The following is a 14,710-nucleotide window of genomic DNA, read 5'->3' as shown; positions in this document are numbered from 1 at the left end:
CTGCCCCATGAACATTGATGCTGAAGGTGCCCTGGTGATTGAAAAAGGCAAGTCACAAATGAAAGGGTCCTCCAATGGTAAGAAGTTCATGGGTGCTGCCCTGGGATATTCCTGACTCCTAATTGACAAAAAGTCAAAGGCCAGTGATGCTGAGCAGTGGAATGGTGTCAAGGCCATTGACACCACTGCCATCCTTGGGACTTCAGAACTGAAACCCGGCATCAAGGAAAGACTCAGAGCCACCAGAATCTGCACCAACACTAGCACTAATGGCACATTTGGCACCAAAGGGAATGTTTGTTGTCCTACTGTATCAACAGCTGCCAACATGGATTGTCTGAGTGGCATTGATGCAAGATGCTGGTGGGGATCATCCAACCTCAATGCAATCATGCTGAGACATATGAAGACAAAGATGGCTTTGAAACAAAGAAGGGTGGTCCTTATCCACCATGGCAGCATATAGGGAGCCGACCAGACTCATCTTAATCAGTGCTGCGTGAAGGCTTCCATCATTTTAAAATAGTCAAAATCTATGGTGTGACAGTCTGGTTCCTGTACAAGGAAACCTATTCAGCCAAAGGCAGTCTGAGGAAATAAGTTTACCTCACTCCAGTTCTAATGATTAAGACTCACTAACTCAGTTCTACTGAAACTATGTCTTGGTCTGTTAGAAGAAGACACTGAAATCCTGGACACCCTGCTGGTACCTGAAGTAAACTCATCCTGCTCAGGTTCTTTGGGGGGAGCACTACAATAACAGCCTGCTCAATTTGTCCTGTCTGGAATGTTTAGGAGGCAACAAAGAAGATCATACCCTGCTGGAATCTTCCTTTCTTTTACATGACATCTCTCATCCTTAGGCTGTGGGAAGAATTACTTTCTCTCCCCTCCACAAGTAACTGCCCTTCCAACATGTTTGTTTCTGTAGTATTTAGTAGTGCTTTTGTCAGAAAAGGCGTACATACATCATAGTCCTGGTTGAGCTGTTGGGCACCCAGACAAATTACACACAGAATGTGTTGATCATCAAAAAGTCAGAAGTTTGATACAACAAATGAACACAGTAATTAGGACTGTAGATAGAGATCCATGCGATATAACAGAAATAAACAGGATATGAAATGGGATGAAGTAACAGCCAGAGAGATTGAAACAAAGTTAAGAAAAGCTTCTAATTGGAAAACCCCAGGCCCAGATGCAGTACTTAACTTTTGGTTAAAAGTATTAACTTTTTTGCATGAAGATTTAGCCATGAGTAAGAACTATTTTTACCCACACCCTGAACAGACACCAACCTGGCTAACAACAGGCAAAACAATGCTCTTGCTTAAGAGTGAACCTACAAGCTACCCTAAAAATTATAGACGAATAACTTGCCTTCTGATGACGTATAAACTATACACAGGAACTGATGCTGACAGAGTTTATAGTCATTTAGAAGAAAACTTAATTATGGCAGTAGAACAAAAGAGCAATAAAAGAAAGTCATATGATGCAAAGGATCATTTGTTTTTAAATAAAGTCATACTGGAGAAAAATAAAAAGGGGAAGGATTTAAGTATGTCATGGATTGACTAAAAAAAAGCATTTGATAGTATCCCACATTCATGGATAAAAGAGTGCTTAAAAGTGCATAAAATACGCCTTAAACTGATTGACTACATTACACTGACCATGAAACAGTGGCAGACCATTCTGCAATTAAGCCACGATAAAGAACAGATTATTATCCCAGGGATAAAAATTCAAAGGGAGATATTCTAGGGTGAGTCTCGGTCATCATTGCTATTCTGCCTTCCCATTAACCCATTAAGCTGTTTACTTAACAGCTTAGGGCATGGCTACAATTTGGCTCCTAGAAAACAACAAAGAGTAAAGATGTCTCATCTTCTCTTTGTCAATGATTTAAAACTGTATAACTCATGAGATGAGGAACTGAAAGCATAACTGCAGGTTGTCAAAACTTTTTCGGATGCTATAAGAATGTCATTTGGTCTTAATACGTGTGTAAAAGTAACCTTTAAAGCAGGAAAACTGTAGCACCAGGAAAACATCAGTTTGGGACAAGAATATGGTATAAAAGAATTTGAGCAAGAGGGTGTGCATAAATATTTGGGAATTGATACAGGATCAACAATAAAACATGAACAAATGCAAATAAATCTTAGTAAGGAATACTTTAGAAGATTTAAATTCATTCTGAAAATGTCGTTGACATTTAGGAACAAAATCCAAGCTATAAACCAATTTGCTCTTCCTGTCCTAACTTACAGTTTTGGAGAGATTGACTGGCCCCAAAACGTATTGGACAGATTAGATAGGAAAACAAGAAGGATGCTTCATGCTCACCAAATGATTTATAAAAATCAGTGTATACCAAGATTATATATATATTCCCCATTCTGAAATAGGGATGAGCGTCCTTGAAACTGATTACATGTACAGATCTGCAATTATGGGACTCCACACATATTTGCTGACCTCACAAGACCCAAATATAGTGAAAGTTTTGAAACATGAGGATAATAAATATAAGATGACTTCCCTGCTTAATTTAGCAGATGCATATCAGTGTCAATCAGGAATGGAAATCAAATCAGAAGAAGATAAAAATCAGGCAGCAACTGAATGTGTCAAAAAAACAAAAGAAAGAATATAAGGTGAAGGGCCAGATGAGAATGCAAAAATGTGGACAAAGCATAAACATAGTTGCAAGCAAGAAAACTTCTGGAAGAACCTACGTCACTCGATGGGTTGCCAACTGGGTTACTGACAGAATCCACACTGTAAAAGTAGCCAACTCCAAATCCAGCTCCAGACAAGTGACAAGTGGAGTACCTCAGGGTTCAGTCCTGGGACCGCTCTTGTTTGGCATCTACTTTTCTGAAGTACATGCCAACACTAAGGGACTCTGGCTATCAAAGTTTGCAGATGACTGCAAACTGGGAGCCATTACTGAATCCACAAATGATGTGGATATTCTACAAAAGGGCCTTACAGAAACAGATGCTTGGTGCCAGAGCCATGGGCTCAAGCTCAATGCCAAGAAATGTATAGCTATCCCCTTTGGGAAAGACATGTACCTGTGAATTACCACATAGGTGGCAGTACACTAAACACTGAAAGTGTGACAAGAGACTTAGGGACACAGGTGGACAGTGGTCTCACCTTCGATAACCACATCGCCACAACAGTCAGGAAATACTTCTGTGTGGCACACCTCATCACTAAGGGCTTTTCATCCAAAAAAAAGGAGATCATTGTCCCACTGTACTCATCCCTCATTAAACCCATTATAGAATACAATGCCCCGTTTGATATGTACCTCTCAAGACATCTGCAACAACTGGAAAGGCCACAGAAATACCTCACTAAAAGAACCACATGCCTAAAGTAGATGCCCTTTGCTGACCGCCTTAAAAAACTCCAGCTATACTCTGTCACATATCGTCTACTCAGCAGAGATCTCTGCTTAACATACAAGGCCATGTCAAACCCAGAGCTGTTGGACATGCTACACTTAAAGAAATCCCAATCCCTCAGAGACACATGCTCCAGGTATCTAAACCTTGGCATCACAATAAACAAAATATGCTGGAGGGATAGGTTTCTGACCCAGAGACTCCCAAACTCTGGAATAGACTGCCTATACATGTCAAGCAGAGAGCCTCTTTGGCCCACTTCAAAAAAAACCTTGACGACTTGAGAGAAAGGAAATTCACCCCGGGGACCATGTCAGTTGCCCTGCTAGACAGTGGTCCAGGGAAGTAAATAGTGTGGGAAGAAATAGCCAGGGAATTGTTATGGTTAGGCTTGTATAGGCCCTAGGGCTGATAGCCTAGTACCAGCCTATGAACCTATGAACCTGTGTTGATCAGGAATGAACACAAGAATGGTTAAGGAGAGGCAAATTTAAACCAACAGCTGAATGGTTAATATTAGCAGCCCAAGGTAGTGGGCTAAGTACACATTGATTTACAAAGTCCATTGAACATGTGGGAGAAATAGAAAAATGTAGGTTTTGTAAAACCAAATTGGAAGCAGTCGCACTACTTGTTGCTGGTCATGACATACTAATGGCAAAAGGACTGTATACTGAAAGGCACAATAATGTGACAAGACTGTTGCACTGGGGATTGTGCAATCCTTATGGTACTGAAGTGGATGAAATCACTGTAAACATGAGCCACAAAGCATCACAGAAAATGATGAAGTTTATATCACATGGGATCACCCATTACCAATAGTTCATAAGATAGATGCTAGAAAACCGGATATAGTGGTCCAAGAAAAGAAGACAAAAGTAACATTGATCATTGAAATCACACACCCAGTGACTACAGTGTCTTGGGTACAGAGAGACACAAACTCATAAAATATCAGGATCTGCAGGCAGAAACAAGAGCAATGTGGAAGAAAGATACCCAGACAGTTCCAACAGTAGTAGGAGTAACGGATCTTATAAAAAAAAATCTGCAATTGGATTTAGATATGTTATCAATCCATGTAACCCCATACGAATTTTAGGAGTCATTTCTGGGAACATTGCGGGTGCTGTGAAGAGCACTTTTGGCTGACATTAAAGATTGAAACAATACTAATTTCATGAACTTTAATCGTACTTTGACTTAGGAATGGGGTCCATTACTTTCATGGTATTAGAAACCCAAAACATTTGGAGAAATTATAAATAAGGGAAGTGCACAAAGAGCTACATCTATTCACCTCCTCAGCCCCCTTTCTGCTACCCTCCCTCCAGAAATTATTCACAAAATTTCACCAAATCTATTAGGGCTGTTTTTTTTTCTTGCACTAACAACTAAACTCTGGGAATCAGTACCACCTAAAATCAAAAACCAAAACCTTAGTACTCGTTTTCAATTCAGACTCCCTCACACGCATCATCTAACTAAATGTGTTAGTTGTTACTGCACCTTTGACAATCATGCAGCATAAGAACTCCTCCCCCCTCTCAACACACTGGTGGCTACCCCAGCTTCTTGTAAGAGATATGAATCTGTACTGTTTTCACATCACCCCAACATTTCCAGCTCCTTATTCTTCTCACCTCTTTCCCTCTAACCAACCTCACGAATATTCGGCCTTGTTCCTCCCTGTTCTTTTACTAACATTCAGTCTCCACTTTACTGCTCATCTTCCTATTTACCCAACTTCCACCTAAACATCTTCACACCTGTTTACTTTATTCATCCCTCAATCCTTTCTTGTATCTTTTTTTTTTGTAAATACTGGATACAGTGTTAAATGTCAGTCTATATTTTTTCATAAATATCCCATTCATTTTTTCACGTCTATATCCAAGCTGCTTGCCTATATTTTATTTTATTTTATTTTACTGTATAATTCTAACTTTGTTTGGTTTAATTAACTCCAATCTGGATCTAAAAAAAGATCAGTATCTTATGACCAGTAAACAAATAAAAATAAATATAAATACAATAGTGACATGTACTGTAGCCAACAAGAAAGCAAAACCAACAGATCATTGTGGTACATAAGCTCTTAAGCTCTTAGCACAAGAAATATGGACAAAGCCTAAAATATTGGCGGGGGGGTACAAAGGCTCAAAAGTAGGGGCAGATTTTAAATATTGCGCTTATAAATTTAGAATGTTGGCAGAATAACAGGGTTTGTATTAGCATGCATTTTTCTGAATGACATGAAATCAGAAACTGAAATGCATATTATTATTTAGTGACTTCAGTCATCAGTGATTTGCCAGAAAACCACAAATAGTATGAAGAACAGACCAACAATTTGTGGGAAAAATCTGGAACTTCTTTGAAAATCTGGACAGTTGAGGGTTATGTATGTTGTACTGGTGGGAGAAGTTAGAAGTCTCGGCAAAGTTTCAATGCCAAACTAATTGGAGTTTGATAGCTAAAGAAGATGACCTGAGATCTGTATTTAGCGTTAAAACACATGCAGACACAGAGTGCATGCAACTTCCTATTAGACAATAGCCAAAGGCCAAAACATAACCAACATAGAGATCTACTATAATCAAAGTGATACTGAATATCAAAGGATTCCTTGGTCTAGTGTAAGATAGAAACACCAATACTTTCTAATATGAAACTGTCTGCATTTTGTTACTGACAGTTTTAATGATCACCTTATCTGTTTTGAGTCTGTCATCTTAGACTCATTCCAAAAGCTACGCAGTCCTTAAATGTGTGCAAGATGCTGGGATCCATGTTCGGCTACCAAAAACTATCATGAAATAACAAACGTAAAACAGTGAAAAGGACAATTATCAAACAATGGCAACTTTGAAAAAAATAAATTGAATGGCCATAGTTGACCAACAAACAGGAAGTAATGCGATGCATAAGGTAAGTGAAGGGACATATTTTAAATTTGCCCTATTCCCCACTGTAGTGCGATTTCAGAGTTGATATATGTAGTTGGGGGGGTGTGGGGTGTGCAGCCCCCACCTTGGTTGGCTGTGTGTGCGATGTTGGCCAACTATGACCATCCAATGTATTTTTTTCGAAGATGCCATTGTTCAATAATTGTCCCTTTCACTGTTTTACTTTCGATGTTTTGCAGTTTGAGTTTTCTAGTATTCTGTCACTGTACATAGACCCAAGATGTTGCAGTTGTACGAGTGGCTTTAAGGATACAACTACAGGATGAGCATTGGTGCGTGTACATGCTCCAAAACCAGTCCATTAATACAGTCAAGGAAGTTGGTGTGAAACATAAAATTCTAGTGCAGGATATCAGTCGGGCAGCAACTCATTATGAGTAATCTGATGTACATTGTACTTCGGTGAAGTAAAGAAGATGTACTTTAGCATGACTACACCGTATGTTATCATAACTACATATCATTCCCAAGGGGAACTTAAAAACTCAACATACAGCTAGATTATAAAACTTGTTTTTGTTTCTAAGCTCAAAACAGTGCTTCAAGGTTCTTATGATTATACCATCTTTAAGTCCAGATGGCAAAATTAATAACCTATAAAATGCATAGAAAACAGGAAAATATTTTCATAGAAATCTAGATTAACAGTTTTCAAATCTGAGAATATTTCTTATTTAATTTCAGTGAAATGGCAAAAGTAGCAGGAAGCGCAGCAGTGATCTAATTTATGGAAAGCTCCAGATGTGAGAGATATGGGCAGAGGGGTAAGGGATGCAGAAAGGAAGACTGTGTCCAACTGTAATGTAGCAGAGGTCAGCTTTACCTACAAAACATGGTAAAATGACAAAACATATGCCATAGGACTTAAACTACTGCTAACCACTAACACTTGTCAGTAACAGATAAGAGTTATAGCAATCAGCTGAAAATGAGCTTCTTCTTGAAGTCATGAGTTTGATACCTTCAGTCTCTCCCTGTGTACTGTGTGCTTTTGAGCAAGCTTACCTCACAAGATAGCGCTTCTAGCTCTGGAAACTGACTTTTGTAATCAATGGCTTTATCCAGCTAAGAAATTAAAATAAACAGAAGACACTGAAGGGTATCAATCACTACTCAATGGGAAGTAAATAGTGTGGGAAGAAATAGCCAGGGAATTGTTATGGCTAGGCTTGTATATTCCCTAAGGCCGATGGCCTAGTACCAACCTATGAACCTATGAACTCTTATCTAGACTGTGGAATAAAGAGATTGGGGGTGCTACTGAAAAAAGGAGGAGCTTTCTTTTAAAAGGGAGATAAATGTGCCTGTACAGGCTTATAGTATTCCTGTAACAGGTTTGTAATGACCATTTTGTATTGCTGTGACTATTTGCAAATGGGGATTACATGAGGCATAAACAAGTTAGGTGCAGAGTTGTCTTAAATTATGATTTTTGAAGAAGTAACCTTAATACTACTTCCTGGTGAGGAAGTGGATAGCTTGATTTAATTGTAAATGTTTCCAAACCTAACAATATGACTACTTTCTTACTCTGAAGGTGAGCTTTTACCTCAGGCCAGATTTGCACTGGCACTCTCCCATACTGCATATGCTATGGTGATCTCAGAAACATAAGTGGATCAACAGAAGCTAGGGTTTCATCATTCATACAATAAACTGTTTCACAGTTTTGGATCAGCAAGAATAGACCTCTCAGCTGTCCAGATTTTTGATTTTTGGTGTGTTCCTCATAAAAGTTGTGGTTTTATGGCAAATCATTGAGGATTAATGTCACTAAATATGAGATACACATCCTTCAGAAAATGATGTTAACACAAAACCTGTTATTCTAGCCACTTCCTGAGTTAATAAGAGTAATATTTCAAATCTGTCCCTATTTTTGCATCTTTGCTCCCCCTCATTATTTTTGGCTTTGTCCAGATTTCTTCCATTAAGAGATTGAGAGGTATGGCAAAAACTGCATTTGAAAATGCTGCATATATCTTAACTGTTGCTGATGTTGCCTCATATTTTTGACCTCGTCCCTCGTAAAAATAAATTCATTTTGTGGTAAATCACTTACATTCATTGAGTAATGCTACACATTAGAATTTCATACTTTTAATTGTTCAAAAAATTCATGTTGATGCAAAACCTGCTCTATTAACTTATTAAGTGAATTAGAGTAACATTTACAGATTGTCCTTAATTTCTCTCTTTGTCCCACAATTACTTTTGACATTACCCAGAATTCTTAATCAAAGAAGTTAAGTAGTATATAAAGGCTGTATGACACAAAAGGAATGGATGATGATGCCATATCTTGTCTTCTGTGCTTGCGTAGTCACACAATGTAGGAAAAGCACCAACAAAAAAAATAAAAATGCAAACACTTTGAGAACAGAAGCGCTTCTAGCTCTCCCTCTAAAAGTCACTTCTCACAGCTGCAATGTGTGTAACCAACTGCCAAATACAACATATTACAAGGGGTAAGGCAGGAGCTACACAATGAGAAGGGAGCAACAGGGTGGAAGCAGCTATGCAATTCTAAAAACAAGAAAAGTGGAAGATCAAGCTGTCCAATGGGATTCTTATTATTAACAATATATTTTCTTCAGTAGTCTATCATTGTATTAGCATAAAAATTCCAGATAACTTACTGGTATATTTCATCTACTTTTTCACTGATTTTTTGCTGTTCGCCATACCGAAGATCTTCACAAGCTTCCCAGAAACATAGGTTTTCAGCTGTATAAAAGTAAACACAGTCAAGAGTCTTACTTAATAACAAAATAACAAACATGAAGAAGTTAATATTTGAGAGAGCAGTTATTTATTTTTACTTTGATCCCCAAGCTGCCCTCTAGGTCAAGCCATTTTCAGGAAAGGCTTAGGTAGAAAAGCTCCAAAGGCAACATGGTAGCTCTGTGATTAGGGTTTCTGCTTCATGAGATCAGGGTTCAGAGTTCAAGCCTGACCTCCTCTCACTGTCTATGTGGAGCTTGCATGTTTACTCCAAGTACCTCCTATCATTGTCTATGTGGAGCTTGCATGTTTACTCCAAGTACCTCCCATCACTGTCTATGTGGAGCTTGCATGTTTACTCCAAGTGCCTCCTATCACTATCTATGTGGAGCTTGCATGTTTACTCCAAGTACCTCCTATCACTGTCTATGTGGAGCTTGCATGTTTACTCCAAGTACCTCCTATCACTATCTATGTGGAGTTTGCATGTTTACTCCAAGTACCTCCCATGACTGTCTATGTGGAGCTTGCATGTTTACTCCATGTACCTCCTATCACTGTCTATGTGGAGCTTGCATGTTTACTCCAAGTACCTCCTATCACTGTCTATGTGGAGCTTGCATGTTTACTCCAAGTACCTCCTATCATTGTCTATGTGGAGCTTGCATGTTCACTCTAAGTACCTCCTATCACTGTCTATGTGGAGCTTACATGTTTACTCCAAGTACCTCCTATCACTGTCTATGTGGAGCTTGCATGTTTACTCCAAGTACCTCCTATCACTGTCTATGTGGAGCTTGCATGTTTACTCCAAGTACCTCCTATCACTGTCTATGTGGAGCTTGCATGTTTACTCCAAGTGCCTCCTATCACTGTCTATGTGGAGCTTGAATGTTTAGTCCAAGTACCTCCTATCACTGTCTATGGGGAGCTTGCACGTTTACTCCAAGTACCTCCTATCACTGTCTATGTGGAGCTTGCATGTTTACTCCAAGTACCTCCTATCATTGTCTATGTGGAGCTTGCATGTTCACTCTAAGTACCTCCTATCACTGTCTATGTGGAGCTTGCATGTTTACTCCAAGTACCTCCTATCACTATCTATGTGGAACTTGCATGTTTACTCCAAGTACCTCCTATCACTGTCTATGTGGAACTTGCATGTTTACTCCAAGTACCTCCTATCAATGTCTATGTGGAGCTTGCATGTTTACTCCAAGTACCTCCTATCACTGTCTATGTGGAGCTTGCATGTTTCCAAACTATGCTATACAAACTGCATTTGCCTGTGTGCTTGTGACATAGGTGTAATGATCTGAGAAGGATCTATTAACAAAGAATTACTTTAAATAAGATGAAAATATACTAGACCTGGTCATCACAAACATGGGGACAAAATGCTCCCCACCGGAAGTATACCCCTCACTAGTGAGATCTGACCGCAAACTAATCACCCTGGATATACATATCCCACCTCCACCCCCAGCACAAAAGACCACAGTGAAAAACTTCTCAAAAGCAGACTTCACTCTTCTTAAGAAGGAGATGGTATCCTTTAAGCCCACTGTGCCAGTAGATACCACATCCTGCAATGCCAAATCCTTCACAAATGCTTTCTATGGACATATCCAGGAATGCATGGATCATGCAATCCCAAACAAATCCAAGTCCCTCTCCACCAAATGTAAGTGTCCTGTCTGGTGGACCTCAGCCATAAACAAATTGTATAACAAAAGAAGGAAGCTACTGCACGTCAGAGCGAAATCCCATGAAGGGAAGACGTCTCTGATCAACATTAGCAGAAAACTACGTTCTCTCATAAAAACATCCAAGGCAAACTTTGAGAGAAAAATAGCTAAGGACACTAAAGATAACTACAAAGCCTTCTTCAGCTATGTTAGAAACCTGGGCGGAAACCCTCAGATATGCTCTGAGTTGGTTCACAACAACAAAAAATACACTGAACCCACAGATATTGCTAACATTCTGGCTGACAGGTTCAGTGCAAACTTCTCGCCTCCTTCACCCCCAAAAGAAGAAATACTTATCCCAGCTGAATGTAATCTCCCTGTCATCTCAGATGTCCAAGTGAGAACCGCCCTAAACAAAGCAAAAAACACAGCATCAATGGGACCTGACAGTATCCCGGGGTGCGTGTTACAAGAACTCCAAGAGGAGCTAAACCCACACATAAAAATGCTATTTAATCTTAGCCTTACTTCGGGTTATGTACCTGTACACTGGCGTACAGCAACAGTGGTCCCACTCCACAAGGGGGGTGCCTCTACAGACCCTGGAAACTACCGCCCCATAAGCTTAACTAGACTGGTCTGCAAAGCTATGGAAAGAATCATTATGGAACTCATAAACAGAGACATAGGGGACCTACAGACACTTGACCCCACCCAGTTCGGCTTTGTGAAGGGCAGATCCTGCCTTTTAAACCTGGTTGACTTTTTCGAAACAGTCACTAGAGCCATTGATGAGGGCAAAGCAGTCCATACAGCATACCTGGACTTGGCTAAGGCCTTTAACACAATACCCCACTCAGGCATCATAGATAAGCTAAACAGCTTAAAAGTAAACCCCTATGTCACTAGATGGGTTGCAAACTGGCTAAGGGACAGAACCCATAAAGTTAAAATCGCTGGAGCAATGTCAGACTCAAAGCCAGTCACAAGTGGTGTCCCACAGGGATCTGTCCTGGGACCCCTCTTGTTCGGCATTTATTTCTCAGATGTTAAAGCAAACATGGGAGGGCTGTGGCTGACAAAGTTCACAGATGACTGCAAACTAGGCACCATAGTCGATAGACCAGCTGACACACACATCCTACAAAAAGGCCTCACTGAAATGGACAACTGGTGCCGTAGTCACGGCCTTAAACTAAATGCCAAAAAATGTATAGACATCCCTTTTGGAAAAAACAAAGTACCCACAAATTATCACATAGACAGCAACCCACTGAGTACGGAAAAAGTAATCAGAGACCTCGGGACCCAAGTAGACAGCGACCTCTCATTTGACACCCACGTTGCCAAAGTGGTTAGAAAAACATTCTACCTTGCACACCTCATCATGAAGGGATTCACATCCAGATCCAAGGATGTCATTGTACCCTTATATTCCTCCCTCATCAGACCCATGATTGAGTACAATGCCCCATATGGTATGTACCTCACCCGGCACTTGCAACAGCTGGAGAGACCACAGAAGTACCTCACCAAAAGGATCAAGGGTCTCCAACATATGTCTTATTCCACCAGACTAAAGAAACTTCAGCTCTATTCAGTGGCATACCGCCTGCTCAGGGGTGATCTCTGCCTGACGTACAAGGCCATGTCCAATCAGGATTTGATGGACATGCTCCACCTCAAAAAATCCAAATCCATCAGGACCACGAGAGCTAAAGACTTAAACCTCAGCACAAGTATGAATAGGACATGCTGGAGGGATAGATTCATAACCCAAAGGCTTCCCATGCTTTGGAATAGGATCCCAGTTCGTATTAGGCAGAGCCCCTCACTAACTCTCTTCAAGAGAAATCTTGATGAGTGGATGGAAGATCGAAAATTTACCCCAGGGGTCACATCTGGGTCACTGCTAGACAGGGGCACAGTAAACTAATTCTATTATATAAGGGGACCTTCATTGTGTCACTACTAGACAGAGGCACAGTATTCTAGATTTATTCTGTACATTTTTGTACCATTTCATGGGGTGGCAAAAGCCACATCACTATGGCTAGGCTTACAAATGCCCCAGGGCAGATAGCCTAGTACTATACTATGAAACTATGAAACTATGAAAAAACTATCTCATTGTCCTGGCACATCCATAAAATGCTGCACAAGCAAACAGGCACAAATATCATCATGCCAAGACAATAAAATACACTGTGTTAACCATGTGTGTGTGTGTGTGTGTGTGTGTGTGTGTGTGTGTGTGTGAATATATATATATATATATATATATATATATATATATATATATATATATATGTATATATATATATATATATATATATATATATATATATATATATAGGGTGGGTCTATATCATATAATCGAATGTTGACAATGTCGAATGTTGTGTGTGTGTGTGTGTGTGTGTGTGTGTGTGTGTGTGTGTGTGTGTGTGTGTGTGTGTGTGTGTGGGTTCTGTATCAGAGTATCTTTTTCAGTGATGCTGTTAGAGTAAAGGTTTTTTCCTAATGTACTGTAACGGCTGGAGTTAGGGACAGCAGCAAGGTAAGGGTTAGAAGACATATATAAGGTTAGGCAGTGGGGAGTCTCACCCTTTCCACCTTCTTCATGTCTGCTAACGACCCTACTGCTGCAGCTGCCACAACCCCAACCTTAGACCATACATTATCATTTTGGCTTTGGGATTTTTTGTTTTTAATATCCATTAATGTCAAGGTTTATTTTTTTCTTTTTTGAGGTTATTTATTAATACTTTGACATTAATATATTTACAGATATATGAGCTGTTTTATTAATCAAAACTCCCAAATGTTAACATCTATTTTGTCCACACACTCTTGTCCACAAAAAAATGTTCAACAGGTATGTGAGACTGGAGTGAGGAATATGCCCCTTCCTCAGGGATTGTACAATCTCGGAGTTAGTATATATACTTAGCTGGAGGTGGAGGAAAACAACCCCCCCCCCCCACTTTGCAGAAGTGCATAGAGGCTTGTCGCCTTTAAAAAATGGTATTCTTTTGCATGGTCTGAGGTTGTACTTTAGAGAATGCTCAATAGGATGCAGAGCTTTGGGTTTTTTTTCACCTTTTGTGGTCACTGTTTTTAGTGTTGCTCTACTAATCTCAACAAATCAATACATATATTAATATACATATATATATATATATATATATATATATATATATATATATAAATATAAATATATATATATATATATATATATATGTATCTGTATATATTCTGTGATATACACACACACACACACACACACACACGCACATATGTACATATACCTATAGTCTAGGGTTATGGCTGTTTTAAATATCGTCGGTGTAAACATTTCCTTGCTTGCAACTGTATTATGTTACTTGTATCTGTTGTTTCTTTTTGCTCTTTTCACCCTGAGCGGAGCCTGCATGTGGTCAGATTTGATCAGTGTTCTACCCAGGTAAACAAGCATAAATAAGCAAATAAACAAGCTAACAAATAAACAGTGAACTAAATAAATAAGTACTTTCAAGATGGAAGAAAATCATTAGCTTCCAGATATAAAAGTGAAGAAGAATGATAGAAAGCAGATATTTTTCATTGTAAATATACCTGACTTATGATAAGAAACCTTGTGATAGAAATAACCCTAATAGATTTACAGAGAAAAATTTTGCTCTTATATTAAGAATATAGCAGAGCTCATGACAGCAGCTAAACGCTTGGACACATCCTTACAAAGTTCCTACACTCTACATTGTGACTCAGCGTTGGCACCTCTTTCACTATTTTACCACAGTGCAAGTCATGCCACCACTAGTGAAGGCCTTTTGGGACTTGTTGTACTATAGCGGCAGAGTTAATCAATTTTATTTTTCAAGCTGTAGCTCTG

At 39.4% G+C, this 14,710-nt stretch overlaps 1 protein-coding gene across 3 annotated transcripts in view; it reads right to left on the bottom strand.

Moving 5' to 3' along the window:
* The window catches only part of LOC122816610 (regulator of G-protein signaling 11-like), a 1,281,503-nt gene that overhangs the window by 169,342 nt on the left and 1,097,451 nt on the right, over nt 1–14,710 (bottom strand). For all 3 annotated transcript variants that reach the window (XM_044089514.1, XM_044089516.1, XM_044089517.1), the window contains exon 14: nt 9,037–9,124. In XM_044089514.1, the coding sequence (XP_043945449.1) occupies nt 9,037–9,124 (88 nt within the window). The remainder of the gene's footprint in view (nt 1–9,036; nt 9,125–14,710) is intronic.

Source organism: Protopterus annectens, chromosome 12.part0, assembly GCF_019279795.1.
Source record: "Protopterus annectens isolate FY-2018-M chromosome 12.part0, PAN1.0, whole genome shotgun sequence".
In the NCBI taxonomy this organism is placed as follows: Eukaryota; Metazoa; Chordata; order Ceratodontiformes; family Protopteridae; genus Protopterus; species Protopterus annectens.
The sequence above is the reverse complement of the archived record's forward strand: the minus strand, read 5'-3'. Positions and strand labels throughout refer to the sequence as shown.